Below are 23286 nucleotides of genomic sequence, written 5' to 3'. Positions count from 1 at the left end.
CGAAGAAAAGTTGAAATCGAATGTATTTTATATTCCAGAGTATAGCATCATTAATTAACAACAAAAGGTTAAAAAAATCACTGATGTTCTTTTGCTTCCTTAAATCTATAATCTAAATTAATAATTTTAACTAGAGTTTGTTTCAGCAAATATTATAAACTTCGATGGTGCGTCGGTCGCCTCTTTCCAGCTGATTTGCACCATTCCTACGTCCGAATTTTGCTCTTCAACATTCACTGTTTTAGGATCAATAACACTTTGTAGAATAACTTCATCCGTTAGTTCTTGCTCAGTTGGTTCGTTCTTATCAATTTCTGCAGATTCCTCTTCAGGTATATTTTGATATTGTCTTTAACCTAGATTTAAAGATCCACCAGTTTCGACGACTGCGTTTGGTCTTAGCTTCCTCCAACAGCATTGTAAAGTGACTTCTTTTACTAGAGATTAAGAAACTATGCTAGCATATATGGCATGTTTGACATTATATCTCTGTTAAAAGTCAGTCACGTCATAATCAGACTTTAATATGTCCTGAAGAAAGGATCTTCTATAAAAACATTTAATGTTGGAAATGTGTGGAAGAAATAGTTGATTGGATCAATGAGGTAAAATTTGGAGGCAAAAATGTTGCAAATATGTTGTCAGAAAAAACTCTGTTATTGGTGGATTAGCTTTGAAGGTATCCAAGAGGAGGAGGGCTTTGCTGTCTTCTGGCAGTTTAAGTTTTTTGAAGTTATTCTCGACCTGTGGGACAAAGTAGTGTAAAAACCTATCTTTAAATACTCTGTAGTCTATACCACCAGAAGTGAGAGTGACTCATCGCGTGAAAAAGTATGAACACACGTCAACTTATTGGCGTTATCTGTACCGTATTCGTGGGCATTTCATTGGGCATCGTAAAGAACAGACAGAGATATAATTTTTTTTAAAAGTCATGTTAGTCTTTGTTGTTCTTAAATCTCTTAAGGTGCTTTTTGTGCGAGAGAGATTGGGAGATTTGGTTAAACGGAAATTCGTCGAATTGGCTGATAACGATCACGTGACGTCGGTACGTTTGGGATAAATCTCCGTTTCTCCAAATACCCGAAAGTTGGTTGAAGTTTATGTTTTGCCGGTAAAATACATAACCTTACCTAACCACCGGAACGCCGTATCACCAAATACCCTGCACAGTAAATAGGTTTCGTTACAGTGTTAAATCTCTCAATACCGACTCTATATCGATCTATAGATCTCTATATCAAATCTTTAATTTTTTTTTCTTTAAATTTTTTTGTCTTGTTACTGGCTTCTCTTCGGCAAATTTTGCACTAAAACATTTATTTATACAAGATGCTGTCCCGTTGTTCCAGCTTAGGTTTTTCAAGAGTTTGCCTAGAAACAACTTTTTCAGAAACAAATTAGGAAACAAAATGAGGTTATCTTTTTTTTTAATGTCATAAATAGGTGATGACTGATGACAGTGATGACCCAATATTAAATTCATTCTTCAAAACATTTCTACATTTCTGATTAACGGTGAACTTGTTTTTTTTTTCTGTCCAGACTTTTTATTACTTGGCATTTTAGAAAACATGATAAACGAAAACTCACAAATCAGTACAATGTACACGCAACACTTTAACTTTTTTACTTCAATTTATTCAATACAATACACAATTAATTAAACAGCAATACATAAAAAAAATGGCACTCTTCGCTACGCAGCAATCAGCTTGAGCAAACAACCTTAAAGAAAGTGCTGGATTATGTGGGCTATTGGATGCCGAATTAACGGAAGTCAACTGTATATCATAGATGTAACAAATTACTTTTAACACTATACAAATCTTTACAAACATTTAAAACCTACTTATTTCAAAAATTCTTTCACTTAATTTTAATTTATTAATACAATTTGAATTTTTGCAAATTGCATTGGGTTTGTAAATCAGTATCTTTATAAAAGTAATTAAACAAAAAAAAAGTAATTATATGGTTGTTCTTGTGCTGATAAAAATGTAAAGGTAAATCAGTATTAAGATGCATTTGCGTAATGTGTATCAATGTTCAATTAAAATTTCATTTATTATTACAGCTTATTACAAGCGATTATTTATAATTTCTTTTTGAAGTAACTATTTATAGTGGCTATTTAGACAAGAACGTAGAAAAAGTAAAATCGTTGTTCTTTCACAAAAGATAAAATCACCATGCTTAAAATGTAGATAACTTGAAGATCTTTTAAAGAAAATTTGAAGCACAATAATATGTAGGTTGTATTATAAAATCTTTTTCTGCAGTCTTTTGTGAAAGTTCAATATTAATATAAGAATGCAATTTACTTTTAAGGTACTTTGTTGTGTTGATATTCCCATGTTTTCCTCTCATAAAAAGATTGATTTAATGTTATTTATCTACGTTGATTTTAAATATTATTTAGCGTTTTTTAAGTTGCATACCGCTCTGTAAATAATGTAAAGGCATTTAAGAAGGAATTTGAGAAAAGAAAATGTGATTACAATTGTGATGCATATGACAAAGGCAATTTAATTGTCTACATTAGAAAAAAATGAAGAAATGTATTATATTATCTTTATGTAATATTTTCTTTAATTACACTTTGCTAAAATACTATTATTTAGCACTTTTCTTTGTGTTCTTTTTTACAAACGGACATAAATCCTTATTTAAACAACTTTCACAAAGCGGTTTAACAGGTTTACATGTTTGTTGACCAAACCCAACCAATAAGTGATTAACTTCACTCCATAATTCCTTTGGTAACCAACCCTCTAAGCCTTTTCGAGTTTCTTCTGGTGTTTTTGTTTTAACCCAACCTAATCTATTGGTGATTCTATGCACGTGTGTATCTACGCCAATTCCAGTTATTTCATTCCATGCTGTTTTCATGCATAAATGTGCCATTTTTGGCCCAACCCCAGGAAGTTTACATAATTCTTCAACTGTTTTTGGAATATCACCATTAAAGACATCTTTAATCATTTGAGTTGATTTTTTTATATATTTAGCTTTGTTCTAAAATGTTATAAGTAATTATAATTTAAAGTATCATTATTGTTTTATACACCTTATAAAAACTAACTGGATATAATAATTCACTTAATTTTTGTTCTGTAATTTCTGAAATCTTCTCAAGTGTACAACCATGTTCTCGAAGTCTTAACATAGCAGCATAAGTCACTTCATCTTTAGTTTGGCTGCTAAGCATTAATGATAAAAGTGCTTGATATCTCTTATCCTATAATTTATGTAGATTATTAAAATAATTAAATTAATAACATTAGTAATTTACTTTGGGATCTGCTGTAGTATCAGGACATTGATCACACCCCATACTATCAACAGGAGCATCCTTATTCATTCTCATCTCCCTTAAATTATCTAAAACAACTTCCCAATTACCAGGTCCAATTCCTTCATATTTAAGAATTTTTTTTGGAACTTCCTCATATTCAACTTTAACATGATCTCTTTTATGACTTAAACTAGGTGGTTTTTCTTTCTTAAAACTTGAAAGGGACTCGTTTTCTTTACAAGATTCTTTCAATTCTTCTTTAGGAATGTTTTGAGGTTGTTTAGGAACAGATTTAACATTCTTTGTTGTTTTGCGTTTAGGCATATCTAAAAGATGATTTTGCATAAAAATAACTTAAAGTAAATCTACGAACCGAAATTATTAATGATGTGTTGATTTAACCACAACGAACTTCTTAGAAACTTTATATATTTGAAGTTTTGTAAAAATGTCATGGATATGTTGGTATAGGTTATGTATTTGACGGCCCGTTTTTTATGTCACGTATGGGTAGGCAACCACTATTGCACTTTAAATTAGCAAATGCTTAATTTATTCGTTTTCTTCTTCTTTCTGTTGCCCCAATTTATACATTACGGTGTTGGGTTTTGAATCCATCTTCTCAATCTCTCCCTCCCATTGGGCTCTTGGTCTACCACGCTTTCTCTTTCCTTCTGGCCTCATCTTGAACATTTTGTTAGATATTTTATTTTCTTTCATTTGAACCAGATGACCACACCAACTTATGGATTTCCTCTATTATATTGTACCAGGGGGTTTAAACTTAGTACCTCTTGCGTAGGTACTTTATCTCTGCTGCTGTTACATTTGCTTAGTGCTTGTCCAAAATCGTCCAAGTTTCTGTTACATAATTAAGTGGGTATATACATAGATGGTTTTATATAATTGTATTTTTGCTTTATTGTTCAGTTCCCCTCTATTCTTACTTTCTTTAATTTATTCTATTTGCTTATGCTAATTGTTTATTTATCAATAACAATTAAAACTAATGCTAATACTAGTACTAGAACTAACAGTAGACCTAGAATGTTTCTAGTTCTAAGAACTGCAATTATGTCAAAAATTAAAATGCAAGATATTCTTCAAAGCATTATTATTTATTGAAAAATAACTGATTAAATACATAATGCATTTCTACAAAATATTCAGTCCTCCAATAACATTTTTTAAACTAATTCTAAACTAATTATATGTTCGTCATATTTTCAAAAGATTTTATAACAAATATAATAATACCAATATAAAATAATAGATGCAGAATATCAAGATGCTATGCTATATTTTGAAAAAGATGTTCCTTTTATATAAGAATATCGAAATAGCAACCCAAAGAGCTGTACCCCATAAATTCATGCCAAGATAGGCCGAGTGCGATTTAACATTCGGAATCCAAGCAAATGGGAAAGTATTTTTGAAAATAACGTGCCCTACGTATAAGAAAATCGGGTTCATTCCGGGATAGAAAAACGGTCTTCCCCCCCATTTCCGTTGTAGATCAACCAAAACATACAAAAACGCCTGGATTATAAACGCCATCCCACCCAAAACCAACACAAACGAAAGTGACCACAAATTTTTGTTTATTGGAATTGCACCTCCATTCTTAGAGAAATTACAAAGAATACCACCAATTAAAGCCTAAAAAAATTAATTTAATTCTTCTAAAAACATTTTCTTCTTTTATACTTACTGTTACAACTCCCCAAATTAAGAACCTAACAGTTCTTTGAAGAGGACTTGCATACATGCTAAATATTCTTCCAGCATGAATACCCATGTAAGCCAAAAATATTGAAGTAAATGTTGAAAGAAAACCTAAAAAACCAAATTAAAGTATAATTAATTCTTTAACTTTTTTATTTACCTTCTGGGTCAAAAGCTTGGGTAGTTTGATAAACAAATGTACATGTTGGTTTTTGATACATATGATTACCAAAAATCTCTCTATCAATATATCCAGCAACCCCTCCAGTACATAACTCATGTTTAGCATGATCATGAAGTCCTCCAGGACCTAAATAACCCTTACCACAACCAGGAACATTCACCAAAAATGTAATACAAGTATGAATGATAACAAAACAAGCAATAATACCCCATTGTGGGAGAGAAACACATAAATCTTGAATTAGATTAAATCTTCCAGCCTAAAAGATAAAATATTAATAAATGTTACATTAAAATGATCAATAAGTTTACCCCTTCATTAGTTTGTAAACGTTTAGCAAAAACAGATTCAATCAATCCAACAACAAGATAAGTTACTCCAATGTGCTGTAAAACTCCAGGAAATCTCAATTTTCCAATTTCAGTAACTTCACCGTGAGAATTTAATATTAACCCCAACAAAACTAACATAGCTGAACGTCTTAATACTTCAATAACTAATTGTCGACGCGGTACAGCATTTCTAAGTTTGGTAGATAAAGATATTGTGTAAGACATTCCCATTAACCAAATAAACCTAAAGATAAATTAGTTTTTTTTAATTTAAAATACAAAAATATGAAATAGAGATTAACCATGGAAAAACTAAATCAGCAACAGTTAAACCATTCCATGGTGAATGACTAAAAAACCAATATTTTCCACCTCCATAATTCACAAAAATCATAATAACAATACATATTCCTCTAAATGTATCAATAGATTTTATACGATTTGGGTGTTTTAATGGTTTTGGTGGTCTTTCAACTACCAGAGGAGCGCTATCATTTAAACTTTGGGACAACTACAAGAACAAATTAATTTCAAAAATTGGATTAAATTATTGTTTTAATTTTTACATTTTCATTTTCTGAATTGTTTGCAAAAATTGGGTATCTTTGCCAAATTGCATTATTTTTGGTACACTTATAGATGCATTTTATCATATACCAGATGGTTCCAAATAAAAAAAGGATTATAAAAGCACTTAATATCGCTGAAAATACAAAATTGTTTAATTTTTTTTTTTAAAATAGATTACTATTTTTTATTTACGAATATATGGGTTATCAGCTGACTCTTTTATGTAAATTCCTGGGCATTTAGCTGTAATATTCCAGCCGTATCGGTAATGTTCTAACAACTCAGAACTCCAACTGTAAACAAAGCGATAATGAAACAAAATACTTTAAATAAAGAAGTGAAATATATACCTGCAATTTGCTCCTTTCATATTCAAAGAAAATCTTGTATTAATAAGAATTGATACATTTTGATTAGGTTGTAAGGATGTGATATTTTGAAAATCACATCCATCACACTCCCGGTATTGTCCCGTAATTTGAACGGTTTCATTTAGGGTGTTTAGTACGTCTAAACAAGCTTCATCAAAGATAAAATCAGGGGTAGAATCTTTGCACTTATTCTTCGTGGTGAACAACATTGTGACTGCAATTCGATTTTAACAACACTTCCGTCAAAATATTTTATCGTTCACATCGCATTAAAACAGTTCATGCACGGCACTAAGTCTTCGTCACTTCCAGACGCATTCCATTAAAGTACATAACAAAGGTTTATTTTGATAACAAGCTGACTCACATTTACGCTTTATTTATCTGACGTATATCACGTGATGTAAATGTTCGGTTAACCAAAATAAGTTTTATTTTAGTATTTATTTAAGTTCAATTTAAGGATTTAACCATTTTTAATTAAAATTGTACAGGAAATGTTTGAATATGTTCAAACTTAGTTCAAGTATTTAAAAATAGAATTAAATTATGAAAAATATTATGTCACTTAGGTTCAATCAATCGAATCACGCTTATATCTTTTGCTTTAAAATCAAACGTCAGTAATGACAGCTTTATTAGGGATTAATTAGGCATAATATAAATAAGTAATAGTATAATTTAAATATTTTCTATGACTAGACTTTAATGGAAGTCATAATAAAGTCATATTGCACAAAACCAAATAGAGGATGGCAACGTGATAGATAGTGGAATAAGAATACTGTTTTACCGACGTTGGCTAAACTAAAATTAAAGCTTAAAATTAATTTGAATGAGGCAGTTAGCTGCATTTGAAGACCAAATGATATGTTTTGTTTGGAGTAGAAGATATTTTCTGTTACAGGAATATCAATCTTCATGTGAATATTCAGGGATTATGGTTCAACATCAAGGAACTGATTTTAAGCAAATCTGATTTTAAGAAGTTAAAGATGAGATCTTGCTAGAAATACATCGGTGGCTCAAGCAAGACATGTGCTTCAATTATAATTCAATCAGAATTGAACTCAAAATCTAACAAAATGGTTAGATTTTAATACTGTACCAATTTTTGAATCTACCTACGTTCTGAAATTGTATTTTATCTTCATATTACTTTTTTACATACTGTGGACGTAGGAGTAAATTTTTTTCAGTTGAGATTTGTTTATTAATAATAATTAATAATAAAAAACTAGACTAACAGCATTAGTTATTAAACCTATCAACAGATGTCGCACTAAAACTTAAAAAAATTAATCAAATTATAAATTATTCTTTTTTAATATTAGAATTAAATCTTTAACTAAAAAAATAATCAATATTACGCACATTAATAACTAAAAAAAGTAATAATATCTTTTTAAAAATAATAAAAAAGTGAAAAAAATAATTAAAATAGAGTTTCCAAATTTAACGATAGATGTCGTAATAAAAGTGATGTGTCGTGTTGTCAAAAGTCAAAATCGAAATGTTTCGTTCAAAAGTGCAATAACTTTGTTTATCTTCAAGCTACATAAAAAATAAACATTCAAAATGGTTTTAGCGGATTTGGGTCGTAAAATTACGACCGCGTTGCAATCGTTAACGAAGGCGACCATCATAAACGAAGAAGTAGAAAGATCCAGCTGTTGAAATTGAGGTTATGTTTAAAACACATTCACATTTTTAGGTACTAAATGGCATGCTTAAAGAAATATGCGCGGCCCTTCTCGAAGCCGACGTTAATATTCGTCTTGTTAAGAAACTACGCGAAAATGTTCGGGCTGTTATTGATTTTGATGAGATGGCCGGGGGTCTTAATAAGCGACGGATGATTCAAAGTGCAGTTTTTAAAGAATTAGTTAAAGTAAGTATGGTGTTGATTTGGATGAAGTTGTTGGAATGAAGGGGGTTATTTTAGCTTGTTGATCCTGGTGTGAAACCATATCAGCCAATAAAAGGTAAACCAAATGTTATTATGTTCGTTGGATTACAAGGTTCGGGTAAAACCACTACTTGTACTAAATTGGCTTATCATTATTTGAAGAAAAATTGGAAATCTGCTCTTGTTTGTGCCGATACATTCAGAGCGGGAGCTTATGATCAGGTTAAACAAAATTGTACAAAAGCAAGAATTCCATTTTATGGGAGGTAAATGATCCTTTTATTTTATTAGGGCATTACTTATTGATATTAATTTTATAGTTACACTGAAGTAGATCCTGTTGTTATTGCGCAAGATGGTGTGGATATGTTTAAAAAGGAAGGATTTGAAATAATTATTGTAGATACAAGTGGTAGGCATAAGCAAGAAGAATCTTTGTTTGAAGAAATGTTGGCTGTATCAAATGCAGTGGTAAGTACACTTTTAATTGGTAATTATTATATATTACATTTAATTAAAATTTTAGAAACCAGATAATATAATATTCGTTATGGATGCTACAATAGGTCAAGCTTGTGAATCACAAGCTAAAGCTTTTAAAGAAAAAGTTAATGTTGGTTCGGTTATCATCTCGAAATTAGATGGTCATGCAAAGGGAGGTGGAGCCCTCAGTGCAGTGGCAGCCACAAGCAGTCCTATTATCTATATAGGAACCGGTGAACACATAGATGATTTAGAACCCTTTAAAACAAAGCCTTTTGTAAGTAAATTACTTGGAATGGGAGATATCGAAGGTCTTATAGATAAGGTTAACGAATTAAAACTAGACGATAACGAAGAATTGCTTGAAAAAATCAAACACGGACAATTTACCTTAAGGGATATGTATGAACAATTTCAGAATATCATGAAAATGGGACCATTTTCACAAATTATGGTAAAAAATCACTTCTTTTTTAGGTTCACTATTTATACAGTTTTAAAATTTTGGTACATGATTATTTCTGAACCACCATTCATTCAAAAATGCTCTAAATTAGCACAATTACTCTTCAGATGCTATCAAATAGATTGTCATTCTTTGTATTACAGTATCTTATACAGGTGGTCAAAAATTTAATTACCTTTCTCTACATTTCATGGCAAGAAATTCGAAAATTTTAAATGAAACGACCCATATCTTATTAGGCTATCAGAAAGGGAATTTAATTCACTACAAATCATCTATAAACATTCCTATTTGTTGTAGTTTCCCTCATATTGGGAAATTAATTTGATTATTGGTGGTTAAACCACAATACGTCACCTAAATCATGACGTCACTGCACAGACACAGAAAAATCAGTTTTGAGTAACTTTTCTGATTATTCTGTGCCTTTTGGTTAATACCACAATGGCGGTATTGCGAGGTCAGTGTCTTTTCTGGTTATTTTGTGCCTGTAATACAAAAATTTTAAAACTGTATGAATAGTGAAACTAAAAAAAATTTTAAGTATATGTTTATAAATTGTTGTTTTTTTAGGGAATGATTCCTGGTTTCAGTCAAGATTTTATGTCAAAAGGAACAGAACAAGAATCAGTGGCACGTTTAAAACGTCTTATGACCATTATGGATAGTATGAGTGATAATGAACTTGATAGTCGTGATGGTGCCAAGTTATTTTCTAAACAAAATGGACGTGTTATTCGTGTAGCTCAAGGAGCTGGAGTAACTGGTAAAATTTGTTTAAAAAAACAAAATTAGATTGCATTAAAATAATGTCAAAAACAACTTTTTAGAACGTGAAGTAAAAGATTTAATAATGCAATACACAAAATTCGCTGCTGTAGTGAAAAAAATGGGCGGTATTAAAGGTTTGTTTAAAGGTGGCGATATGGCAAAGAACGTTAACCAGGTGCAAATGGCTAAATTAAATCAACAAATGGCGAAAATGATGGATCCTCGAGTGTTACATCAAATGGGTGGTATGGCAGGTTTACAAAATATGATGAGACAGTTGCAAAATGGGGCGGCTGGAGGTTTAGGTGGATTAGGTAATCTTATGAGTGGGTTTGGTGGTAAATAGATTTTTTATTTTCGAAATGTTAATTTCTGTTCTTCCTTGATTAAAAAAAAGATATAAAAATATGTAATAATTATATTTGATTTTTACTTTATACTTTAATTTCTATTAATAATTATAAATTATTGTAATAAGTTTCAATTATAAATACAAATCTTGGAGGTACCGTTTTTTAAGTAATGTTTTTATTCTATGATTTGATATGATGAAACATAAAAACAATAACAGATGTTATATTTTATTAAAATCTTTGAAGGAAAAACAATAACTAATTAATTAATGGTTTATTTATAATATTATCAATTTTAATTAATTAAAAGAACATAAATTATAAAGTATTTACAGGAAACATTTTACATATTTACAGCAGGACCAATTCGTTTATGTTGGAGCGGTTCAAATGGAGTTATATTTCTAATTTTTTCTTCAAGGTTAACTGAGTAAACATCAGCGCTTAACTCGTCAAGATCGACTTCTTTATCAGCTTTAGCTTTTTTGGTTATTTCATCAACCATTGCCCTACTTTCCGTTTCAATTTTCTAAAAAAAATTAATTAAACATCAATAACTCAAAATATAACATTTACCTTTAACTCTTCAGGCGTCACCAAATTAGCGGTTAAAATCTTCTCTTTAAATGAGGTAATAGGATCCCTAGTTTGTCGTACTTCTTGAATTTCATCACGTGTTCTATAACTTGTGCCTGGATCCGACATGGAATGACCAGAATATCTAGAAAGTCGTTATTATCGACTTTTAAATTTGAAATATTTTCATGATTACCTATATGTGGCAACCTCAAGTACAATAGGTCCTTTCCCAGAAGTGCAATGATTAACTGCATATCTAGCAGCTTCTCTTACAGCTAAAACATCCATTCCATCAATCCAAATTCCTGGGACATAATCACCTCTTGTGTAATAAGCTGTACTAGCTGCAGCACGTTCAGCGCTTGTGCCCATCCCTAAAATTCGAAAATGTAATCAAATTTAACGAGATTACAAATGTATGTTCCAAGCCAAGTTCAAAAAGTAAAAAGATTAGAGAAACAATCACTCGTTACATAACCTTAAAAATAAACCACTCAACTATACTTACACAAGTCTTATTAATTTTTTTTTTTAAACATGAAATAAAAAATAAACGCCACATTACAGACGGAAAAACTTATTATTTCGGTAATATGAAACGTGAAAAAAACTCAAAGATAACAACTTAAGAATGGAGATGCATAAATATAGATGTTTGAATTTCAAAAACACAAAACTTACCATATCCATTATTCTCACATACAAATATACATGGAATGTTTAAAAGTTTCGCCATGTTATAAACTTCAAACACCTGTCCTTGATTAGCGGCACCATCACCGTATAAACTAACGCAAACCCCATCGATTCCTTGGTATTTTAAGGCAAATGCTATACCAACTCCTAAAGGTACCTAAAATATTTTTAGATAAAAATATTTTTTTGAAGATGACCAAGTTTTTTTATTACTTGTGCTCCTACTATTCCATTTCCACCATAAAAATTATCTCCATACATGTGCATGGAGCCTCCTTTTCCACGTGAACAACCACTTTGTCTACCTGTTAATTCCGCCAAAACTCCTTGAACAGAAACGCCCATTACATAAGTCCAACCATGAGCTCTATATGCGGTGATAACAGCGTCATTTGGTCGAAGAGCTGCTTTTATTCCTACACATACTGCTTCCTAAATAAATACAGAAACAATATACATATAAATTTTTCATAACATTTATGTATTTAACTTAGAGCTGATGACTTGGATATGCTGATTTGATGTGTTTTTGTAAGTGTTTCTACGCAATTAGATGACATACAGAAAGATGTTTCTAGTACTGAAGATAAATTTTTATTCGGAATAAGGCTTGTTATGACCAAGAACAAGGTTCATAATTTCACTGGATATTAGTCGAAAAAAAGCGGCTTTAAGAAATTGAAAGATATTGTTATCAAACTCTTTGGTGTCCATATTTAACGCTTCAAGCTTTCTCAAAAAACTTAAAAGTTTTTGCATTTTGGATAAGAGAACGATTTGGGTGGTGTGTATTGTGCAATAACAGGCTAGGTATTGGAGATGGGTTTTGGGGTTGGCAAAAGAGACGCCGGAGTACATAGTCAGAGAAGAGGTGAAGGTTGATAAGTTAAGAGTGGAGGCGGGTAAAAGGGCGGTACGTTTTGAGGAGAGGGTTGAAGGGAGGTCTCAATGTAAAATTTTGGGGGAGTGCTGGAAAGAGATTAAGGCAGGGAAAGGGGGTTACGGGCAACGAGGAAGGGAGGAATATTTCAGAAGGGTGGGGTACTCAGTGAAAGCGGTAGATGATAGAAGGAGGGAAGGGATTGAGATGTGGAAAGAGCTGGAGAGCAGGGATAGAGATGTACAGAGGCAAGAAAGAAGGGGGCAGATAAGGGAGAGCAGGTACAACCCTAAGTACGAGGAAATAATAACGGAGGGATTGCCGAAGTACCTGTCGGTGGAGGGGGATGAGGAGGGGAAGAGGATGGTGGCAAGATTCAGATGCGGCAATGAGGAGAGAGCGAATAGGTATTGGATGAGAGATGATGAGAGGGGTTGTAGGCTATGTGGGGGGGAGTGGGAGTCGTTGGAGCACCTACTGAGGGAGTGTAACGAGCTAAGAGAGGAGGTGATCGGCTGGAAGCAGGTGCTGGGGGAGGGGGCAGAGGGAAGAGAATGGATGAGGGAGGTGGTGGCGACAAGGCAGCGTAGGGAGATGCGGAGAGGAGATGGGGAGGGGTAGGATAGGAAATAAAATGTATTGTATTGTAATGTGATATATGTAATTGTAGTATTGTTAAAATTTAATTGTTTGTGGAATGTATTGCTGATATGGTAGCAATAAACTTAATTAATTATTGTGCAATAAGTGAAACAAGTATAAGTTCTTGTTTCGCCACCGTATCATCCCATCATACAATCTTAGAGAAATGATATACATTGCAGAATATTTCAAAATTTGCCAAACTGCCTACAGTTTAAGGTAATAATGAATTAATATCAAAGTCGCAACATGATATAAATAATTGCTCTTTATATAGTTTGCACTGAGCAATTTATTTGTTTAAGACCTTTCTGAATACATCAAATCTCAAGTATTACATATGGTTGAACTCGTATTGAAATGTAGATTTCATGAAATAACATAAAAGCGTGTTATTTAAGAATCCTAAGTAGCTCATAATACAAGAAAACAAAAAAATATGGCAACATTGCGAATGTCAGTCTGGAAACTTGGTATCCCAAATTTTCTATGACTGACTGCCCATTTAGGACAAAATTAAGTGTTTCAAAGCTTTTGTTCCGCTCAGAATATCTGGGAAAAGACAGTACTCAAGGGCAAATGAGTACTACTTCAGAAAAAAGGACTCTAAGGGTGTTTCCAAACATTGCGCGGTGATTGGACATCTTCACGCGTTTGATGCCTCGCGCAAACTTTGTTTGGTATGTCCAAACTTGGGCGTGGCAGAATTGTTTCTTGAGTGTTACTGTTCTAATTCTTGCAAACATTTGATGGAAACATTACCCAACCCATTTTTGGAATTATATCAGTAAGTATATAAAATTGCAAAATAAAACCAAAGGCTTATGACTTTAAGAGGAAATCACAGAAGTAACTACAAAAAAAGGTACTTTGTGTTCTGTGGCTTGGATTATATTGTATTTTTAGACATGATTCTATTTGCCTAATAATTCCAGCATCAACATTAACTTAATTTTATCAAGCCTGTATTTACATAGTCATTTACCTGTCCTGAATAAAGATGACAAAATCCTCTAATAATTTTTTCCTTATATAAGCTACCAGCAGATGTTTCCATACGCCTAATAGTATGCATTTGTGAGTAATAAGTTATGGCATCTTCTTTGGATAATGTAACAGAAGTTGATGGGCTTTCTTCCAATTTATGCAGCCTAAATGGCTATAAAAAACTTAATGAATTACTCTACTATTTCATTCAAATCTTATAAGCAACAAAATCTTACTTTTGTTTCAAATGTTGCAGTAGCTGCTGTTGAATATCCATTTTTGGCAGAGAATCCCTTTAATTTCTAAAAAAAAATAACTTAAAGCAAATTGGACAAAGTAAATATTTTTCAAGCAAAAAAAAAAAAGATATTTTTAAAGAAATATTTTCGTTACACTCGAATTAAAAATATCTAATGGGGCCATAAAAAAACTTTGTTCATAGCCAACTTTATTTAGAACAATCCCACCTGTATATACTACATACAACACTTATTAACCTTCAATCTGTTACGTTTAATTCATTATTTACCTGAGAATCTCCACATAACTTTTGTAATAATCGGCACGATTTTGTTAACATTTTTATCGAAATCGCAAAAAATGATCACGATATTCAGTTGTTCGTTTGCTTCTTGACTGAAAGAAAAGGTCGTTGTATATAACCTCTAATTCATTTGTGACATCGTCGTTTTACGTCAGCTTTCCATCTTTATCACTCACGTGCTCTTTCACCATTCTATATATATTTGAAGGCGTGTACACACTGAGTGAGCATTGAAAAAACTAACTAAACTGTTTGGTCGTTTTTGATCATTGTTTCTAATAATGTACCACTTGATACTCGATTAAGGCAAAGAAATCAGTAAGAACATGTTAACAATGATGCTTTACAATAAAAATTGATAAAATTAAATTAACTTGTTGCTGTGTTTCATTTCTTTTGCGTTTCTTTAAGCTCCGATGAAAAAACATAAATTTCCTTATGCCTAATTGTTTATTCTTTCCAATAATGTACTACTTCTATCTTATACATAGTTATTGTTAATCTTCAATCATATCATTTACCTTTCTTCCATTATGACTAAAACTGGAACGCAAAAGAAATCACTGTATTTAAATATTTATGGTTCTCTCTTCAATCTTGCATTTATCCCCCCAATTCAGTTTTCTTTCCACAACCAGTACTGCTGGACTGAAGATTGAATATATGGTTCTGCCGGCAGGTTTTCGGAAAAAGCGAGGCAGTTTTTTTTTGAGTCAGTCTTAGAGTTCGAAACAGTTCAGAGGCTAGTCAATTTTGAGCTGGAGCAGCAACGGTCACTTGAAGAGGTTGGAAGCAGTCAGTCCTGTATCAATTGGGGAAATCAGTCCAGCTGATGGTAGAAACAAAGAAGATTTCCAGTCCTAGAAGAGAGTGAGATTGATCTTGGGTTGGAGTTTGTGTTCCTAGAGTGGAGTTCAGTGGAAAGGTGCAGATAAGAAGTATCGTTGATTGAGAAAAGCCCGTTGCAACGATGATTGTACAGCTGGTAGCTGCTTTTATTTACTGTTTCTGTTTGTTCTAGATAAATCTGCTTTTAGATGGTACTTATTGCATATCATTTCTATTTGACCACATTCAAATTATATTTGGCAGTCTTTTGGGCCATGTGCAATGTTGGAATCACTTCCTAATACGTTGGCCTACGCCAGTATTGTAGATGCTGGTTGTAGTCTCATCATTCAGTATGGAAAAATCTTCTTCCGGAATTAGTAGGGTTTCTGCCAATATTCTGCCAGATTTCATTAAATCCATGGATGGAACTCATTCATTCAAGTTCTCAATAAGAACACCCAGGAAATATAGGCACATCAAACCACTCTTAATACACATCACATGACATTCTGGCGTAAGCTTTAAACTTTTCTTGAACAAACATAATAATTACGAAAACAATAGTCTTATTAAAAGAAACATTTGGACAACTTACTTCAAAACTTTCTCACACTACGAAGACCAAATCCGGCTAAGTTGCTTAGCGTCTTAAGTTAAGTAGCTTAGGTTAAATTTTATAGGATACTTGTTTATGTACTAATTGAGGATAAAACGACTAAATAGCAATTTTTGCAAATATAAGCTTTATTTCAAGTACAAAATTTTACTACACATTACAATTTAATAGAAACACACTTAGTGGAAGATTACAGATACAGAATGTAGCATAATACTTTAAATAAATGCATTTTTTGGCGCTTATTGTGTTGGATTCAAAGTTCTGTTAATTACCATAGACACTTTGTTGTTACGTGATATTATCAAAAATATATATATATTTAGCTTAATTAGCTCAATAAATTAAAAACTTGAGAAGGCGATTGTATTTTGGGTTAATTTTGAGTTGGTAAACTTAATTATTTATGTATATAAATATTATATAAATCATATTGTGTACAAAATTCTAACCTTGAATGTGTTAAATTTCAGATCGCCAACTACCAATTGTATCACTTTAAAGATTTTGGTTTATAAAACAATTTAAGTAATTTAATTATAAATATTAATTAATTCCTATTGGTTTCTGTATGACCATTTTGATTTGAAAGGCCGTTGGCTTTTTCTATTACATTTAATGATTCTATTTCGTCTTTCGTTCCTTTTTCTTCCCTAATAAATTGAAATATAATTAATTTAGTATTTATTGAAATATTTCCAAATAACTTTTACCTTCCAAACTTTTCTCCATCTTCGATAGTTTCGGGAAGTTGTTTATTTAACGTTTCTGGTAACAATAAAGATAAACAACCTCCAATAAAAGCTAAAGCTCCAAAAATAATTAAAGGCAACGGTTGCCAATATTCGGACATTATATTTATAACTGGCGCAAGAACAGATCCTACTCTAGCTGATGTAGAGCCAGCTCCTAATCCAGCGTTTCTGATAACAGTAGGAAATTGTTCCACTGAAAAAATATAAATCGCGCCATAACTAGCAGTTATCGCTAATTTTCCAATCATAGCTAAAGCTACAACTCCCCATTGGCTACCTAAAATTTAAAAAAATTTGTACTTGGATGTAAAAAAAATAAGTTCGTTTTTTTACTTGAAGGGACAGCCATTGTAATTAACAAAGCAATACCAGCAGTAACCATACTTCCGCATAAAACACATTTTCTTCCCCATCTATTGATTGTTAACATTACAAATGTGTAAGCAGGAATTTCAACAGCACCTGATATTACAAAGCTTAAATAATCATTTCCTCCTAAGTTGCTTGTATTCCAAGATAAACCATAATAAGTCATACTGTTTGCAAACCTGAAAAGATTTAGATTTTTAGATTGTTTTAAAATAACTTTAAATCCTTACCAATCAAAAAATATTATCAATGACCGCTTTCTTAAATTAGCATGCTTAAATATATCCAAAACGCTTGGTTTTGATGTATTATTTTTTTCTTGCTCTTCGTTTAATTTCTTAACATCAGATTCAAGTAACCTATCTAATTCTTCTTCAGGTATTGTCACTTTATTTTCTTTGGCAGCAATTTTTATTAAATCTTTGGCTTCTGCAATTCTGTTTTTTGATATTAACCATCTTGTTGATTCAGGAATAAACCTACAATTAAAATCATTACATATTTGCAAGTTTATTTATTAGTAAAATCATTATTTACCACCAATAACAAAAGAAAGCAATCCCAGGAACCGTGAGAGCGATTTGTAAATGTCTCCATTCGCGGATGTAATAAGCGAATAACGCCGTTAACATGTAACCTAACGAGAAAAACATTTGACACACTGTACCTGCTATCATACGTTTTTTTGGACCTACCATTTCCATTGCTGCAAAATCAAATAAATTTAATCAAAAATTTAGTGTAATTTTAGACAAATACCTATGACATAAGCTACTAAAAAGACTCCGGAAGTTGTTGCTCCAACAATCGCTCGAGCTATTGTATAAGTCCAAAATTCGGGCGCGACTGCTGTTAAAAGCCCAAAAACTACTTGAATCACCAAACTTATAAAAAATATTATCTTTCGGCCATATCTAAAAAAGCTCTTTTAATCTGTGTTGCTTTAATTAAAATTATTTTATACCTATCTGATAGTTCGCCAAATCCAATAGAACCCAACATAACACCAATCATAAAAACAGAATCGGTAGTTGCTCGCTTATAAGCCGCGGAACACACCAATTGCCACTAAACATAAAGAAAATCAATCTACAGAAACCTACATAAACAATCAAAAATGTTATTAATTAAACAAAAAAATTAACTGTACTTACTTCCATCACAATACTGCTTTCATATTTTCTTGTATCATAAACATATTTATTACAACTTTGTTCGGTTCCATTCACCAACATGGAACAATTTGAATATTTTGAGTTTAAATTGTCCCAAGGGTAGTATTCTTGTGTTGTATTTAAATCTAAGGTGTATGTTGCGTTTGGAAATTCCGATGGTAATAAACATCTTTGATTTATATCAAAAAAATAAATAAATTATCATATAAAAAGCCTTTTAAACATAGCTTTTACCTGTGGTCCACTTTGGCATGTAAAAAAACGTTGGCTAATTTGTGGAAGGCACATAAAATGGCAGGTATACATATTAGGAAGTATATTCTTCTTTGGTATCGCCCGAAGTCGCCCAAAAGTGGTATAACATCATCGTAACCCATTATTAATTAATTATATCTGAAATTGTACGATGTACTAAAATGATTTTGGTTATAGTAAAATAACATCTTGATTAAAATAAAACCTAAATGAAATTGAATTGGTTCCAAAAGGCCAATAATAATCTATAAATAAGTACAAGAAGTTATGAAACGATGTTTTTTTTTTATTTTAGAATAAAAAATACTTAATTGATTTTAAAGAAAAAAGAAACCTTCATAAAATGATAAAAAATAAAAAAGGAAATTGAAACCGTTATACGTTTTTGTTCCAACGGTCAATGATCCCGTCGAAAATTTTCATATTTATTCTATTGGAATAATTATAGAACGATATAAAGTAGAATTTAGACGATTGCTTTAATTTAGTAGAAAATTAAAATAGATAGATACTAAATTGAAATTAATCATATGTTAAAACAATTTCTGTTTATTTCAGCATTTAGAAAAAAATTACTTATCTAATGGCGTTTCAAAATATTTCTTATATCTCAATTGGCGTAAATGCTAAAAAAACATTTATTTTGCAATGTTATTATCAAAGATCCGTCATTTATTGCTCACGTGCTGTATAATCACGTTCTCAATGATCTAGACATTAAAAGTTGTTGAGTTGCTCGTGAACGTTGGATTATCCTAAAAATTATTGAACTGATTTATGTAGATAAAAATATTGTTTATAACATTCTAGTAACATTCCATTTTAGTGCGATAACTTCCTTGATTTATTTTGATCTTTTTTTAATAATTATTGCAACCAATGTTAGTTTTGAAGTTAGGATGTTTATAATAATATTAATCTCAGCATTAAACCACTGCCTCAGAACCGGGTGAGAATCATGAAGGATAACTGGCAGCTATCCACGACGCAAACTGGCTGAAATTACTTGTTTCCAAAACCACTTCCCAATCAACCCTTTCGCATATTAATTACTAAGTCTAGTATTCTTAAATGCATTATCGTAGAGGTTAAATTAATCAAGGCCGCAGTGAAAATGCTTCAAGAATGTTTGAGAACTAATATTACCAATGATTTAAGAAAAGACACAAAAGCTTGTGATATTGATGAACCATATCAGATCTAATAGGTTGAAGTATCCGCAAATTAAATATTTTTCACTATCAGTTCAATCTTGGACTGCTGATCGATAAAAAAATATAATGTAATGTATCAATATGTTTAGGTTGTGGTAATACCTGAAGTAATTTGTGCAGAAATATTTCAAGGCTGAATTTCTTACAGGTGATGTTATGAGTATTTTTTTTGCAGTGCTATTAGCAGACATGAATCGTAATAACCCAGCATGGTCAGGACCACTATACGATATAAGTGTAAACATGTACTGTCTTCTCCCTCTTTCCTTACTGGTTTGTCATTCGTCCATTTCTCAAATGAACATATTCGCCACAGAAAGCATCTTACTGTTTACTATACATATTTGTTTTTTTTCCTATCTGGTAGCGTAATAAATAGTTATTAGTTTTAGGTATTTTATTTTATGTAAGATGCAGATCAAAAGTTTGGTACTATTATACTTTTGGAATGTTGCATGTTTCGGAGAGACCCGAGAATTATGTTCTTCAGCCATATTTATTTTCCTTTATATAAGATTCATAGGCACTTATTGCTGTTTGATTATATTACTCAACTAGTGATAGATTTTAATGGCGAAAAATTTGTAATAGCCCATCAAATAATGATATCACCCCATTTTTCCAGAAATTTCGAAATTGATGGATAACAAATTAGCATTTTACTACGAAGAATGGAAGTCATCATTGCTGCTTCGATTATAGAAGGCTCAATAGGATTACCAAGGTTCCTAAAAGAACGCTGGATAAATTGGATGGACAGTTGATTTCTTGGGACTGATCTAACTCCCAGTAAGGTGAAATGTAGATTTTGTATATACTTCGTTAAAGTATTTCACTTATATTCCATAGGAATGACTTGCTTGTAAGTCCTGATAAGTTTCGAACTATTATTGAGTTCCCCGTTACATCCGAGTTGCTTTAAGTGCCATCAGAATGGCTTCCTGATTTCATCTTATTTCCATTCCGGTCTTAGTATAGCAGGAATTTGAGGTCGAGACAAATGCCATCGATTTTGGTCTTGAGGTTGTAGTTCATTTACACAATACTTTATCTTTACAATATTACATCTGGTTATGATTTCAACATTAAGTTGTTCAGTAGATGAAGCGCTTTAATTAATTCCTCACCAATTTTAAATTGGACAACACATTACAGCGTATCGGCCGAAAGCAATCTTGACTAAATTAAGGATGGAGAATGTACCATTCAGCTGATTAAATTGAGGCCACTTGCGGCCGAGGCTTTATAATTAATACCATGCCAACCCAAAAGAGACATTTTATCTTAATTATTATACATCAGTTAGAAAAATAACAATTTACGAACACTTCTTCGTTTAACTTTGGTATTTTAAGAACCTTTAAATTGTTCTTGAAAATAATGGTTTCTGTTCTGATACTATTGTTTTCTTTTATAAATCAGTTTCTTTTGAATACATGGAGTCTATCAAGAAATGAAATAACTCCAATTAATTTGATATTCTTAATTGCTGATTACGCGATAACTTTTATTGTTTTTAGATAGTATTAAAAGTGTCAATTTTTTTAAATTAAACTAAACCAACATGTATGGATATAAGCAATGTATATTTTATTGGACTAAGATCAAAGAACATCGAACCATACGCTGTTATATATTGAGAACCAATTGAAAGGTCCAACCAATTAATTTTTATAAATTTTAATTAAAATCTGTTTCATTAACTTAAAAATAATATAAAAAGTGATAAATATCTTAAAACCTAACATATATTTAAAAAAATTTATGTACTTACGTACCTAATCACTTTTTGTAATAATACACGAACTAATTAAAAGATAGAGTATCAATTGAATAAACTTAATACAAAATCTGACTCTTCAAATATTTATTTACATCTCTTATCTTATCTTAATTATAAAATGATATATCTTTACTTTTTGGGAGACATTGTTGTCTTGAAAATAACATTTTTATTTGTGTATATTTCAAGATAAAGTATCTTTAATCTTTTAAAATAAAATTTAACACTTTAATTAAATTAAAACCGGCTTAAAATTTTTTTTAATCAACCCAAATTCATAAATGTTTCAATAAAATTCCAAATAGATTTTATATCTATGTGTATATCACTTTACTTTGTATTCTATCAGTAGAAAATGTTTATTTTTGAAACCGATAAGAAAATGCGTTAAAAAAACTTTAGCGTGGTGTAGATAAAAATGTGTACTTACATTTTAATTTACTTATAAACGCAAAATTTATGACCACAAGCCACTACATCAGCACATGAATGGTTCTTAAAAACGGGCAGAGCGGCAACGTGTGGTTTTGAAGCCAGAAACTTGTAAAGTTGTCCAAGCGGCGGATCAATATTTTAGGAAAAGAGGTTGGTCATTCAGTAGTTGCACGTGCCGCTGTGTTGTGTAGTATCACGCCATGTGGACGACAATTTCTATGCGCACGCGTTTTACTAGAGATGAGCCTCGGTCAAATCAATGACCGAGACTTCGAAGTTTCATTTACACTATGAGCTATGTCTAAAAAAAATATTTTGAGAAAAAAATAACAATTAAATAAAGAATATTGTGAAATGATCGCAATATTGTAAAATATAATATTATGAATATCTCAAAATTTGGTGTATGTCGAATTTTGCTTGCAAATTATTTACAGATAAATTAAATATTAATTATACCTTTGAAAAAAGGTGACCTTGACTCATATGACGAAGCAACATGGTTATATTAAAGTTAGGTTGTTGCTATGAAAGTCCGGAAGTCGAAAAAACCCTCTGTGATTCAATTTGTGGTGGAGACATACTTGGCATAATTTTACAACTCTTCTCAATCTCGAGCTTGCTCTACTTTTGCCTTATACTATAAACAATTAAACAAGATAAAGGAAGTATGGCTTCAATTATTTGAAATAAAAGTATTCCAAATTGGGTAAAGCAAATTCAAGTGAAAAAATCTCCAATTGCGGTATCACAAATGAATTCTTCATGAAGATAGTTTATTGGAATATTATTTACAGCACTAGTAAGATTATCTAATGGATTTTATAGCAGTACTTATAATGGATATTCATGAATCTCAAATGACAGCAACGACAATTTGGAAGGACAGGTTGGGATTAGTATTTTCAACAAATTTCCAATGAAGTTTCTTTAATGGTAGCCTTGTCCTTCTTAATAGGTGTCTAATGATAGTATTTGCAGTTGCTAAATTTTCAATCGCAATATTATTTTCCATTAAAAATGTTCTAACAGATCTCTTAAGGCAATATTTCCAATAAATATT

The 23286-nt window shown here is 31.3% G+C and overlaps 5 protein-coding genes across 6 annotated transcripts; 1 reads left to right on the top strand and 4 right to left on the bottom strand.

The window, feature by feature from the left end:
* Positions 1 to 2560: 2560 nt before the first annotated feature.
* LOC111425990 (Nth-like DNA glycosylase 1) lies at positions 2561 to 3796 on the bottom strand. The gene is made up of 4 exons (XM_023060315.2): positions 3672 to 3796; positions 3296 to 3624; positions 3071 to 3241; positions 2561 to 3018 (listed from the first exon to the last, which is right to left on the bottom strand). The coding sequence occupies exons 1-4, from the start codon at positions 3751 to 3753 to the stop codon at positions 2617 to 2619; spliced, it is 984 nt and encodes a 327-aa protein (XP_022916083.2). The 5' UTR covers positions 3754 to 3796; the 3' UTR covers positions 2561 to 2616.
* Positions 3797 to 4397: 601 nt separating this feature from the next.
* Positions 4398 to 6876, bottom strand: LOC111425870 (heparan-alpha-glucosaminide N-acetyltransferase-like). Its single transcript, XM_023060159.2, has 8 exons — positions 6460 to 6876; positions 6302 to 6402; positions 6106 to 6242; positions 5842 to 6050; positions 5519 to 5783; positions 5184 to 5466; positions 5010 to 5134; positions 4398 to 4957 (listed from the first exon to the last, which is right to left on the bottom strand). Exons 1-8 carry the CDS (start codon positions 6687 to 6689, stop codon positions 4595 to 4597), a joined length of 1713 nt encoding a protein of 570 aa, XP_022915927.1. The 5' UTR covers positions 6690 to 6876; the 3' UTR covers positions 4398 to 4594.
* A 1074-nt stretch (positions 6877 to 7950) lies between these two features.
* On the top strand, positions 7951 to 10628 carry LOC111426055 (signal recognition particle 54k). Its single transcript, XM_023060401.2, has 7 exons — positions 7951 to 8136; positions 8195 to 8371; positions 8426 to 8655; positions 8710 to 8860; positions 8916 to 9326; positions 9912 to 10104; positions 10169 to 10628. Exons 1-7 carry the CDS (start codon positions 8059 to 8061, stop codon positions 10453 to 10455), a joined length of 1527 nt encoding a protein of 508 aa, XP_022916169.1. The 5' UTR covers positions 7951 to 8058; the 3' UTR covers positions 10456 to 10628.
* A 93-nt stretch (positions 10629 to 10721) lies between these two features.
* On the bottom strand, positions 10722 to 14943 carry LOC111426056 (pyruvate dehydrogenase E1 component subunit alpha type II, mitochondrial-like). Of its 2 annotated transcripts, XM_023060403.2 has the most exons (8): positions 14776 to 14943; positions 14483 to 14548; positions 14245 to 14418; positions 11951 to 12169; positions 11723 to 11894; positions 11235 to 11415; positions 11039 to 11183; positions 10722 to 10991 (listed from the first exon to the last, which is right to left on the bottom strand). In XM_023060403.2, exons 1-8 carry the CDS (start codon positions 14824 to 14826, stop codon positions 10806 to 10808), a joined length of 1194 nt encoding a protein of 397 aa, XP_022916171.1. In that variant the 5' UTR covers positions 14827 to 14943; the 3' UTR covers positions 10722 to 10805. The 2 variants fall into 2 exon arrangements, with proteins under 2 accessions (XP_022916171.1, XP_022916172.1); XM_023060404.2 differs by lacking the exon at positions 14776 to 14943 and having other exon boundaries at positions 14245 to 14428.
* Positions 14944 to 16702: 1759 nt separating this feature from the next.
* LOC111426054 (organic cation transporter protein-like) lies at positions 16703 to 22369 on the bottom strand. The gene is made up of 10 exons (XM_023060400.2): positions 22219 to 22369; positions 18771 to 18929; positions 18516 to 18705; positions 18326 to 18429; positions 18121 to 18275; positions 17899 to 18067; positions 17592 to 17840; positions 17326 to 17540; positions 16951 to 17269; positions 16703 to 16890 (listed from the first exon to the last, which is right to left on the bottom strand). Exons 2-10 carry the CDS (start codon positions 18911 to 18913, stop codon positions 16788 to 16790), a joined length of 1647 nt encoding a protein of 548 aa, XP_022916168.2. The 5' UTR covers positions 18914 to 18929; positions 22219 to 22369; the 3' UTR covers positions 16703 to 16787.
* Between the last annotated feature and the right edge of the window lie 917 nt (positions 22370 to 23286).

This window comes from Onthophagus taurus, chromosome 2, assembly GCF_036711975.1.
Source record: "Onthophagus taurus isolate NC chromosome 2, IU_Otau_3.0, whole genome shotgun sequence".
Classification (NCBI taxonomy): Eukaryota; Metazoa; Arthropoda; class Insecta; order Coleoptera; family Scarabaeidae; genus Onthophagus; species Onthophagus taurus.
The sequence above is the reverse complement of the archived record's forward strand: the minus strand, read 5'-3'. Positions and strand labels throughout refer to the sequence as shown.

Excerpts from the sequence above, each read along its gene's own strand:
- LOC111425990 (XM_023060315.2), bottom strand. The coding sequence starts at position 3,753 with ATGACATTTTTACAAAACTTCAAATATATAAAGTTTCTAAGAAGTTCG. Across the intron at positions 3,625-3,671 it reads ACACATCATTAATAATTTCG|ATATGCCTAAACGCAAAACA; the intron begins GTTCGTAGATTT and ends ATCATCTTTTAG. Across the intron at positions 3,242-3,295 it reads ATACTACAGCAGATCCCAAA|GATAAGAGATATCAAGCACT; the intron begins GTAAATTACTAA and ends CATAAATTATAG.
- LOC111425870 (XM_023060159.2), bottom strand. The coding sequence starts at position 6,689 with ATGTTGTTCACCACGAAGAATAAGTGCAAAGATTCTACCCCTGATTTT. Across the intron at positions 6,051-6,105 it reads ACAATTCAGAAAATGAAAAT|TTGTCCCAAAGTTTAAATGA; the intron begins GTAAAAATTAAA and ends TTGTTCTTGTAG. Across the intron at positions 5,784-5,841 it reads GCTGATTTAGTTTTTCCATG|GTTTATTTGGTTAATGGGAA; the intron begins GTTAATCTCTAT and ends ATTTATCTTTAG.
- LOC111426055 (XM_023060401.2), top strand. The coding sequence starts at position 8,059 with ATGGTTTTAGCGGATTTGGGTCGTAAAATTACGACCGCGTTGCAATCG. Across the intron at positions 8,372-8,425 it reads TTTTTAAAGAATTAGTTAAA|CTTGTTGATCCTGGTGTGAA; the intron begins GTAAGTATGGTG and ends GGGTTATTTTAG. Across the intron at positions 10,105-10,168 it reads TCAAGGAGCTGGAGTAACTG|AACGTGAAGTAAAAGATTTA; the intron begins GTAAAATTTGTT and ends ACAACTTTTTAG.
- LOC111426056 (XM_023060403.2), bottom strand. The coding sequence starts at position 14,826 with ATGTTAACAAAATCGTGCCGATTATTACAAAAGTTATGTGGAGATTCT. Across the intron at positions 11,895-11,950 it reads ATGGAATAGTAGGAGCACAA|GTACCTTTAGGAGTTGGTAT; the intron begins GTAATAAAAAAA and ends AAAATATTTTAG. Across the intron at positions 11,184-11,234 it reads CTTGAGGTTGCCACATATAG|ATATTCTGGTCATTCCATGT; the intron begins GTAATCATGAAA and ends ACGACTTTCTAG.
- LOC111426054 (XM_023060400.2), bottom strand. The coding sequence starts at position 18,913 with ATGGGTTACGATGATGTTATACCACTTTTGGGCGACTTCGGGCGATAC. Across the intron at positions 18,430-18,515 it reads AAAGCAGTATTGTGATGGAA|TGGCAATTGGTGTGTTCCGC; the intron begins GTAAGTACAGTT and ends CTTTATGTTTAG. Across the intron at positions 16,891-16,950 it reads GATGGAGAAAAGTTTGGAAG|GGAAGAAAAAGGAACGAAAG; the intron begins GTAAAAGTTATT and ends TCAATTTATTAG.